The sequence below is a fragment of the Rutidosis leptorrhynchoides genome, chromosome 6 (genome assembly GCF_046630445.1).
Source record: "Rutidosis leptorrhynchoides isolate AG116_Rl617_1_P2 chromosome 6, CSIRO_AGI_Rlap_v1, whole genome shotgun sequence".
Lineage (NCBI taxonomy): Eukaryota > Viridiplantae > Streptophyta > Magnoliopsida > Asterales > Asteraceae > Rutidosis > Rutidosis leptorrhynchoides.
In genome coordinates, this window is record NC_092338.1 from 36246834 (window position 1) to 36258525 (window position 11692).

An 11692-nucleotide genomic window follows, 5' to 3' on the forward strand; every position below is an offset into this window, starting at 1 on the left:
CAAAAAGAAAGGTAGCAAGAAGACCAAAAACATATACATTTACATCAATTCCAATTTCTGTCAACAACATATACCTAGCAACATGTACCTTTACTTCAACGCCTATTCGCCCAACATATTTCTAACTTCATAAAGCTTACGTTTCTGTCTAATTGATAGTACTCGCGAAATCCATTGCAATAAAATAGAGCTACTAGACTACTACAGAATTAATCATAGAGTAGTACGTATTCCATTTATGAAGTTTCAAAGTTGCAGGAGAAATTCAAAAATTCGTCACCAATACAACAATGTTAAACACAAGTATATGTAAATTAGTTTCCACACAAGTTACGTAACCATCTTTTTATAATCTCATGCATAGTTTAGCAAATTTTATGGACTAGCAAATGTAAGTTAACTAAACAATTAAGTAAAAGGCATGAGAGGCAACAATTATACTTTATTTACAGAACCCAAATATTCGGTGCATTTTATAGGACGTAAAAATTAACGACGACGTAAAACATTAGAAACTAGTCCCACTAATCCCTAGCTGTCTTTACGGGATAGATATAAGAGCACGTAGACGGCTTCCATCACCATTATAAGCTGAAAACAGGCAGAGTAATGCATACCAATGAACACAAAATAACAATAAGAAGCGGATAGACCTGCTCTTTCACCCCCTTTAAAAGAGGAAAATGCTTACTCTTTCCAAAATTAATACGATTTTGGTTATTATGAAAATACTTAGCAACCTAAGCCCTCATTAGTTGAGGACTGCTCTTCGGTGCTGAGTTGAGCATTTAAAACCGGCTTCACTTGTAGGATTTCATCATTTTCAGAAAATTTTATCTTTGGGGAAAGTCTCCTGGCTTCTTCAGTAGTATATATGAAGATCTTTCGCACCATGCTGCAGAACTCACTTTACATAAAAAAGAACAAACAAAAAAATACAATTAAAACAATAAGGGGGTAAGAAGGGTAGGTCAGTCATGTTTGGTAACAGGTCAAAATTGCATTTATTAGTTGGGTAAAAATATCACATGGGTCAAAAAGCTTTGAGCTCTCATTTTCTATTGATGGGTGGAAGGGTATAATAAACAGTTATAACATGTACTTACTGCCATGGATCATCCCCAACCATCATGATGTCATCCTCAGCATCAGTGTACACAACTTGCCATTTCTTTGGTATCACACCAAGTTCACCTTCAATTTCAAACATATTCTCCAGTTTCTCCAGTAAATCCTCATAACAATTGAACTGTGTTAAATCAACAGCCCTACCAACAGCCATCCCATGCATATGAACCTGCAACAAATAATAGATACTGCATCAGTTACCACCAACAAAATGACAATCATCATTATCATTATCATTATTATACCTCATAACAAAAATTTGAAGATAAACTGGGTCAAAAATTGTGACAAACAAATATACATGTATATGTACATGCACATGTACATGTACATATATATATAAACATACCTTGGTGCAGGTTCGGATTTGCCTGGTATGCAACTCCTGGGATCTCACACTGGACTTTTCAGGGTCACAACTTGCAGAAGGAAATTCAAAATGCTTGACATTAGAGGGTTCAGAAAGCCAATTAGATTCTGCATCATGAGGGCAGATTGGTAATTCATCAGCCACTGCACTAGACTTAACCACTGGTGAAGTTTCATCCACAGTGGAGTGTTCGAGCAACTCGATTCCAAATAGCCTGTAGCCAATAGTTTGTCTCTTTTCACTACTTTCTTTATCAGCAACAGGTTCATGCGTTGGTTCTATTACTGTTTCACTTAAGTTAGACCAATAGGCAGAATTGGTTGAAGCAATAGGCAATGAACCATTCTCACTGTAGCTGACAAAATTACCCTTGAATAATGAAGTTTCCTTATTCGATGGATATATTTCATGTGCACGTTGTTGGTCACAATATGGGTAACCTGAGGGATGGTCAACAGGAGATTTCCACATCCCTATAGAAGATAAAACACACATTAAAAAAGTTAAGATCCAATAGTTTTTAAATGAACCAAAGGAACTGTTCATATAAAAGCTTTTAGATTAAGGTACGATACTATACTAAGTGCAGTGCTTTAAAAAAAAACAAAATCATACCAAGTGCAGAAAGATCTGGAACAGAAGAAGGCAAAGGAGGAGGCCGGGCCCGCTTACTCCTCTGTTGAGGTTGTGAATTAGTTGGATTGGACGCTACAAGTGGTTCAAGTTCCCATGGTGAAACTCGATCAGGGCGTACTATTGATGATGGTTCATCCCATTGAACCTGAAAATGATGTCAAAATTGTATGCTTAATAATAAGAAAGGTACGCGTAAAAATCAGACAATATAACGATGAGTGCTTTTGTGTACAAACCTTTAATGATCTCCATTCAGAATCTAGCCATTTTGATGATGCAGCATCTCCAACACCAACTATGGTCCCACTAAACCTGCATCAACAATTAAAATAACTGATTCATGACCACTTCTTAAGCACTCAAAAACTTCACCACGTTAAAGTGAGTCATCTGCTATAGGTACCTTCTTTCAGGAGCCTCTTCACCCTCAAATCTCATTTTAAACCTCATTCCAACAGAAAGCTTATGATTTTTAGCTTCAATGTATTTGTTAACGCTGACAATGAACTCAGATCGACTTGTTCTGTTAATACAAATGCTAAATTCAGTAAAAATGTTATCAACTGAAGTCCATTTTCTACTTACTAAATAAAAGAATTATAGGAATGTAGGCTCAAACGAACTACAGCTAATGGTGGATACCTTGGTTTATAAAATACTGAAAAAAGGGTTCCGGTTGCAATAGCATGTGACGCAGTTGCAAGCACTCCAAGATGCATGCTATGACTTGATATAACAGATGATGGCATATTGTTCAAAAGTCTCATAAGCCTTCTTACTCCAACATGCAGCTCTCCATTTTCCCCTCTGATGAACACATAAACAAGGATTGATATGCTATTAACATTAGACATCAATATATTAATAGTTGATTAACTTCCAGATGTTATATTTACAACTAACCTCAAAAATATAAAAGCATCACCAGCTACCAACTTTTTAGCACTAACAAAGACACTCCACCCAGTAGTCAGCAAGTGACGACGAGGCTGCCCTGAAATATATATATATATATATCCAGCACCAGTTATATTTCAGCACACAACGAAGGAATGTTAATACAGGAGCAAGAACAAAAATTGTTACCCAACAAACACCTTATTGCAACCTCAAAAATAAGATTCAATACAAGATTAGTTACGCATAGATTAACCTCATTGGTTTTACTTTTATTTACGGATACAGGGATTTTTTTATTTATTCAAGTTCAAGTTCGAAAGCGAAAATTGTGTACGACTAGTTTAAAAGGTAAGAGAATTTCCAAACCTTCAAATTTGACAATGAGGTGAAAACGCGAGAAGTGTTCAAAAGTTCATGTCTTAATTTTAAAAATACTAAACAATATAATTATATGCTTCAATAACTTTTTCTATCTTCTCCATTTTGACTCTGTTGAAGGTCTATACAATTTAACAACATGCTTACTAAGCTTGTGTAATTTATAACAAACACATCGTTATTAAGACATGTCACAAAGAGTGTAACCTCGAAATATATGACGAAAATGCCATTCATTGCCATGAAGATCACTAGCAACCAGTTCTTGTGAAGGTGGCTGCTGAGACATATCCTGATCACAAAACTCGTTCTTAGATGCATAGCAAAGAGAAAGCAAAAATAAAGGACAGGTAGGTAAAAAGCTAAAGCTTACTAAGGGAGGCAAACAGTCGTCTGCATGCCTACGAAGAACAGAAAATCCACCATGTGTGCTTGTGTCCGATGCAGTAAGCGTCTTGCAAAAAGAGTGGACGGTGCAACTAGGAGGTTCGGGAAGTGGAGGATCTGGGCTTGTTACCTCGCTTTGCTGGTTTATAAAAATACATATCATCAGAGATCAAAGGCCACAGATGGCATATTTCAAACTAAATAGGAAAACATATGTTTCATATGCTTTGTTAAATAGCACAATATGCTCACATCTCGATCAGGCAAAAGCGTTATCTGGGCATAAACCTCGTCTGTATCTTGCTCAGCCTGAAAATGAAACAGATTCATCAGTGTGTAGAAATGCAATCATGCCTATTATTAAGTGTAGTTTGAATTTTTACGACCTCGAAAAAACCCTAGAGTTGACAACCATAACCCTCGTTTTGAAATAACGTATATCAGTTTAAGGTTGAGAAAATAACTTAATCACTATAAATTAATTAATATCTATTGATTCAATATCAATTATGAGCATAGAAAATACCTTGGGGGATAATAACAGTTCCTAAGATGAGACATTTGTAGTTTTATTAATTTAGGCAAAAGAAAGAATGATATGTTAACATACAGTATATAGTTAAAAGGAAATTCAATATATTAGCTCGAATCCTGTCCTTATTATGAAAGTTGAGGAAAATCCTAATAAGAGACATATGTAAAAATCCGACAAAAACGAGAAACAAATATAACCAAATTAGAAACAAAATAAAAAGATTCATATCATCCACAACACCAACTGACCTAACTCAGTTTCCATATAGGATCCTAACAACTTCGTCTACCTAGATAGAATCACATTTATTGCCGTAATAATAACAACAAACATACCCGAAGTTGAACATTCATCACTTTGCACAATATTTTAGCGGGTAAGTTGAATGATGGGAGCTGCTGATCCAATCCCTGATGCATGGAGGCCTCGAGCTGTAAGAATAACCAAAAAATTGATGTCAATACAAAACGCTTCAATAGAAAATAACAATAATACAATATAACTAATGGAGCAAAGCATGAGTTCTATTTTAGAAAGCACCATAGTAGTTTAATTCTACAATAAATTGAAGGTGACTACATGAGTTCTTGCATTAACATGATCTCTTAGAAAGATGAATAACAAACCTGTTCCATGTGCCCCTGTGGAAAATAATAGACACGTTCCCCTTCACGGGGAACATTACCAAGAGGCCCAGCACATGCATTCCACAATTCTTTGTATAATGCTTCAGCTAAGGATCCTGAACAGCAAGAAAACTAATAGCCAATATACATGTAAATTTGAAAAATGAAATGAAGATTGAAGATCAATTGCGGTAGTTTGTAATTGCAGGCAATCAGAAAGTCATTAAATGTTAGTCCTATAGGAAAGCTTAAAAAAATATCTTTCAGTATTAACACTACGCATTTATAGATGCAACAAAGAGATGTGCTAAAACCGCATAATCGATAATATTAGCAAAAGCAATCAGTCATTAAATGTTAGTCCTATTGGAAAACTTAAAACTTTTATCTTTAAGTATTAACACTGAGCATTTATACATGCACCAAAGAGATGTACAAAAACCGCATGATAAATGATATTAGCAAAATGATGATGTTGGCACAAACCAATTGCACAGTTTTGTGCCAAAATACAAATACCTATAAACAAAGACTGAAAATGCATGCATAGATGATCGCCTACACAGCGGAAGAGAGTGGTTTACATCACAACAAACATATACATTCTCACATAAGAGTCAAAGGCAAGCAGCAAGCTTTCAAAATATAACTAGCTATAATAGCTAGATAGTTCTAGGTATAAGATACTAACCTGATTGTTGCCCTCCAGGGAAATGATTCGCAGATATATTCGCCATGAAAACAAATTGATATAAGAAACACGACTAAGTATGGCACACGCCGCACATTAGTGTGTCAAATATCTGCAACAAACACAAATCAATGAGCTACCTAATCTTTAAATCTTATTCAACTTGCATTCTTAAATTACTGTTCAAAGCAACTTCAACTGAAAATCTAAATTCACCAACTACAGATAAAAAACATTAAATACAAAAAGTACTTATATTATTACAGGCAGATTCATGTCAACAAAGTTTGAACAGTTATTTAAATTCAAATTTATCATTAAGAAAATAAAATTAAGATCAATATACATCTAAAGAGATACGTATATGTATTATATATTTATATATCTAAACTATCTCACTGCGGCTTCAATCAATAGCTACATTCAATGTTTAGATCAACTTCAACTAAAATCCTAAATTTACAACTTAAAATCAAAAAAATTTAAAACACAAAGGAACATAAATTAGTTATATAGATATTAAAGTCAACAGCATTTCAACACTACTTCAAGTACAATCATAAAGGAAATCAATTATGATCGGAACACAGCTAACAACGTAGCGATGAATATATACGTATATGAATATATATAGGTGTATAGTATACGAAATTATTTACTGTAAATGCAGATATTAGAATGAAGCAGAAGTAAGTTGAAATTAAGTAGAAGCTACGATCCTCGTGCTTGTTTAGATCAGTACAGTAAAAATATGATGAAAATGAAGGATCAAAGAAGGATGCGAGTGTTAATTTGTGTAGTAGAATGAATGATTGAAATTGAAATTAGGGTTTTGAAGGATGAAAAAAAGAGTAAAGGTGAAAAGGGGGAAAAAGGCTAGCGGAGAATGGATGATATTATTATTGATTGATGGTCTTTGCCTGGCTTGAGGCCGACACGACCCCTGAACACCACACTATTTGTAACAACCATTCAGCAAAATCCATAAATAAATAAATAGAGGAAAATTACTTAAATAAACGTACCTTTTTTATAGATGAAAAACAAGATGATTTTATTTAGAATTTAGTAATGACATCTCTTAAGAGCGGTGGGAGTCGGAGCTCATCTCCCTCACGTCGCCACCTCCGTCACAAGTCGCCCCACTCCCCACTCCCCACTCCAGTCGCTTAGTCCCCCCTGTCAGTTACCCATGCGACGAAGTTTACGAAAATGAAATGGACCGTTGGAATTAATTTGCCTTTTTTCTTTCCCTAAATCTTCTATATATACATCCATTTTACTACTCTCATATTGTGACGATCGCTCCAAATCCATATGGACGAACACGTCATTCATCGATTTCATTGCGAGGTATTTGTGTAACAACCAGACTTCAATTCACCAAAACGTGAAAAAAAAAATCTGCTGTAGCACAACTGAACGGCGTCCAGTTATCTGGACGGCGTCTAGCACTTAAGACCGGGACGGCGTCCAGCATATCTGGACGGCGTCCAGATTGCCTGGCAGCTGCTGTCCCCGGGGTCCAACTTACACGAGCGGAAATCCCGCTTCCCGACACTTTTAAGCGAAAACCTTTTTACAACATATCACAATATAATAAACTAAGAGGTTTCCGTCATCAAAACAAGTTTTACAACATCGGGCCCACAACGACCCGTTTTACGCGTTTCGTTCAAAAATACAAGTTTCGACCAATACAAGTTTAATTTCCAAACGACACTAGAGCATGGTGTTTGGGGTTAAACTACCCAAATCTTGGCCGAACTTCCAAAAGCTAACCAAAAAGCATCCCCTATAGAAATAAGCGGGAGACCACTAATCCAACCGAATACCTTTGCCTTTGTCCACGCCGGAGCCTAAAAAGGTAAATAACGAGAGGGTAAGCTAACGCTTAGTGAATGCAATAGTTATACACGTACATATATAAAATGCCTACTTGCACACTTACACAAATACCGCATACATACTAGCAACGCAAAAGGGCTTAACATCACAAGTACGAGGCTATTAACCTCCTATATCACAAGCTAGCATAACAAGGGCATATATATATATATATATATATATATATATATATATATATATATATATATATATAACTCGAATCATATAATATGCTTACAACTCAACACAATAACCATGGTTAACCAATCGTACAAGGGAATGGCGCCCGCGAAAGGCCATCGGAGTTCACAACATCCATTAGTGTACTTAGCACCTCGTATCACTAACCCCCGGGTGGCATCTTAACACCTCGATACTTCACCATCGGGTGGCGTCTTAACACCTCGACACTTCACCCTTTATTATGGAGTGGCGTCTTAACACCTCGACACTTCACTCCTAGGTGGCATCTTAACACCTCGATGCTTCACCTCGAGTGGCATCTTAACACCTCGATGCTTCACTCGTCACGTGAAACGTGATGTCTTAACACCTCGACACTTCGCATCTCACGCTACAATAAATAAATACATTATATACCTACGCATATAATTATTCCACTCACCTTAGAGTCTTTTGCGAAAGATAACCGAGCTTGCAACTTCAATGTAACGTACCTATTACATTTAGCACATAATCAATCACAACTCAAGTTGGTCAACCAACATACTCCCCATTCTAGTGCCATTTTGACCCAAGGTGCAATTCCAAACCATTTGCACCCTTAACCCTAATATTTGGGTCAACACCAACAAAATTCTAACACTAGCCAAATATGGTCTTAAACACTTTATAAACCCAATTTTTGTGTGTCCTCATACACATTTAACAACCTAGGTCGCCCAAGACCCATTTGACCCATTTCGAGGTTAACACCCCCATTTGGGTCACCCACAACCCAATTGGCACCCACTAACATTAACTACAAATGTGCTAGTGATTTACTAAGCCTTTAAGACCCATTTACACACTTTAACTTTTCAAAACCCTAGGTTAGTCATCTTTTGGGTCTTCATGACCCAAACTTACCTAAAACCCCCAAATCACTAACAAGTGAGTTTTAAGTGCAACACTAACCCAAATCCTAACCCTTAACACAATTTAAGTAAAGAAATTGAGTTTTATAACTTACCAATACAATCACCACGTAGCTAGCGACTAGATGAACAACTTTAGAACTCGCACTAAGACCCGATTCAATCTCTTTCTTCCTTTAATGGAGCTCTCTCACTCTAGAACCTCCTCTCTCTCTAGGATTTAATGGAAGATGATAAAGTAGATGGAAGAGGAGTAATGAGGCTCACTAAAACTGATCTAGGGCCTTAAAGTCGTCCACAAAGTGAAATTACCAAACTACCCCTTTTTAAATAAAAAAATACCAAAGCTGGCTCTTCAGGCCATCTGGACGGCGTCCAGCCCTTCAATCTGGGATGGCGTCCCACCCTGTTGGACGGCGTCCAACAAAACTGATAAAATCTGGATCTTACAATTTGACATCTATATGATACGTTTTGTAAACATTGCATTCTTTTAAAAAGGCACATCATAAATGAATATTTAAATCAAAGGTTTTCGACATCTGATGATTTCTATATATAGACAATCACCGTAAATAATAGTTTACAATAGTACTTCCGTTGACAATGCAGTCAAAATAAGATACATGGTGATGATTTGATGAATGCAACGTTTCCTTGAAAAATATGCCATGTAAGACTCCATGCACATAGCTTGTCTAACATATAAGTAAACAGCGGAAGACTTCTAGGGAACCTGAGAATAAACATGCTAACAAGTGTCAACACAAAGGTTGGTGAGTTCATAGTTTTAATGTTTTGCATAATCTGTACATAAAGGTGGATCACAAGATTTCAGTTGTTTCATCCAGAAACGTTTATCAAAATATTCTACAAGATTGAGCACCCTGGTAACTAAACTTTAATGTTATAATAAGTACCCCTGTTTTAACATACATGCAACCAACATGTACAATACACGCAATCCAACGTGTACTAAACTCAAATAGCATACATCTGTTTTATAGTTCAGGCTAGGGTTTCTAAACCTGGAACAGACAGAGATGTTAAGCCCTATGGATCCATATATAACTACTCGCGCCCACCAGTTCTTATAACCGGAAGTTACTAGTTACCAAAGCTAAGGGATTTTCGGTTCAAACTCGGTGTAGAATTTAGTATGTACTTGTATCCATTGCGTTTAAAATAAAGTGCATGTATTCTCAGCCCAAAAATATAGATTGCAAAAGCAATTAAAAGGGGAGCAAATGTGATGTGTTCTAGAGGGTGTGTATGAAACGGCTATCAGTTTTATATTTATTTACTACAGGAAATCACCTAAATTAAACTAAAACACAAAAGGCAAGTATACCTATCGTGTAATAATATAGCTAAGGTAAAGTCCGGGAGGTCGATCCGTGGACACTATTATTGGGTGTCTTACTAGGTCAAATTAGTTAATTAAGTAGTTAAACTAGATTTAGTGATATATAGTAATTATAGGTAACTTTGGGGGTTTTTACCGTTTAATGATCGGTTTGTCGATTTTAAAACTTAAGTCACAATTAAAACCTAATGCAAAATATAACTTAATTTAAAGTATAAAGTAAATGACGATAATTAAAAGTACAATAAATTAAAAGTGCGATAAATAAAATGACAGTAAATAAAAGTACGATGAGATATAAAATAAAGGAATTATGCTTATTTAAACTTCCGTAATCATGATGTTCGACGTGTTGATTTTAATTTATTACCATGGGTTAATTGTCCTTTGTCCTGGATTATTTGATATGTCCATACGGTTTTGTCCATAATAGTCCATCGGTCATAATTATAAAGTGCGAGGGTCTTCGTCAAATTATCCTTATACCCGAAGTCAAATATTCCAACTAATTGGGGATTCGAACTGTAACAAGGTCTTAATACTTTGTTTAATGAATACACCAGGTTATCGACTGTGCGTAATCCAAGGTTTTAATACTTTGTTAACAATTACATCAATTACCCTTGAATGTAATCCATCCCTGTTTTAATGAGTCTAGTAACTATTAAATCATCCCCGTGTCCGGTCAAATGAACAATAATTCGTACTTATAAATATCTCGCTCTTCGTACCCGATTAAGCGTATGTGGTTATATATAGATACGTCAAATCATAACCTTTATATTAAATTAACGAGGTATCGTTTAGTTAATATAAAGCCCATTAATAGTCCATAGTCTAATTTCCACAAGTGTCGATCTTTTGTCCAAACCCCAATTATGGTCCAAAACCCAATTATCCTGTCTTTAATATTTAGTCTAACATCACGATTACTTGGGCTTAAATAAGCATAATAATAACTTAGCTACGAGACATTAATAAAAATAATTTAAACATAACTTACAATGAGTATTAATAGCATAGTGTTACACGGACAGAGTTTCGACTTACAAACTTAAAACATTCGCTAACATAACCTTATTATTATTAAACTTTAATATTAAAATTATAATATTAATATAAATATATTGAGAGAGTAAGAGATTTAGAAAATAGAAAAGGTGTATCTTTCATTACTCCGTAGTCTCGTTTTATAGACAAATGATTAATTTGAAATTTTCACTTATGACCCCTTAACTATGCTCAATTAACAACTTTTTATTATTTATTATTATTCTTATTATGAATTATTTAAATATTATATTATATTCTTGTGCATAGTTGACTTGTACTTCCAGCTCCGTTGCGTCGAGCGTTGAAAGTTGGTTCATGTCTCGGTTCCGGATTTTCGAACGCCTTTTCGTATAATTTAATATATTGTACTTTGCGTTTTGTGGCTCGTACTTTTGTAATTTTGAGACGTTTCTCATCAATAAATTGAACCACTTGAATTGTACTTTGTACTTTTTAGCTTTTTGGTCATTTGCGTCTTCAAATCGTCGAATCTGTCTTTTGTCTTCACCTTTTATTATTTAAACGATAATTACTTGAAATTAGAACAATTGCAACTAAAAGCTTGTCTTTCTTGAAGGATAATGCTATGAAATATATGTTCGTTTTTAGCATTATCAAATATTCCCACACTTGAGCGT

At 35.3% G+C, this 11692-nt stretch overlaps 1 protein-coding gene across 3 annotated transcripts; it reads right to left on the reverse strand.

Moving 5' to 3' along the window:
• Positions 1 to 359: 359 nt before the first annotated feature.
• On the reverse strand, positions 360 to 6564 carry LOC139852630 (auxin response factor 1). 3 transcript variants are annotated; one of them, XM_071841945.1, is made up of 15 exons: positions 6311 to 6564; positions 5652 to 5763; positions 4961 to 5067; positions 4670 to 4765; positions 4052 to 4108; positions 3786 to 3938; positions 3620 to 3704; positions 3038 to 3128; positions 2777 to 2941; positions 2538 to 2657; positions 2371 to 2446; positions 2114 to 2279; positions 1478 to 1971; positions 1107 to 1297; positions 360 to 907 (listed from the first exon to the last, which is right to left on the reverse strand). In XM_071841945.1, the coding sequence occupies exons 2-15, from the start codon at positions 5695 to 5697 to the stop codon at positions 733 to 735; spliced, it is 2022 nt and encodes a 673-aa protein (XP_071698046.1). In that variant the 5' UTR covers positions 5698 to 5763; positions 6311 to 6564; the 3' UTR covers positions 360 to 732. The 3 variants fall into 3 exon arrangements, with proteins under 3 accessions (XP_071698046.1, XP_071698045.1, XP_071698047.1); XM_071841944.1 differs by having other exon boundaries at positions 4961 to 5076; XM_071841946.1 differs by lacking the exon at positions 6311 to 6564 and having other exon boundaries at positions 361 to 907; positions 4961 to 5092; positions 5652 to 5758.
• Positions 6565 to 11692: the final 5128 nt, after the last annotated feature.

Coding starts and splice junctions, on each gene's coding strand:
- LOC139852630 (XM_071841944.1), bottom strand. CDS start 5,697: ATGGCGAATATATCTGCGAATCATTTCCCTGGAGGGCAACAATCAG. Junction 4,766..4,960: donor CACAGGGGCACATGGAACAG/GTTTGTTATTCA, acceptor TTATTCTTACAG/CTCGAGGCCTCCATGCATCA. Junction 2,658..2,776: donor TCAGTATTTTATAAACCAAG/GTATCCACCATT, acceptor TTGTATTAACAG/AACAAGTCGATCTGAGTTCA.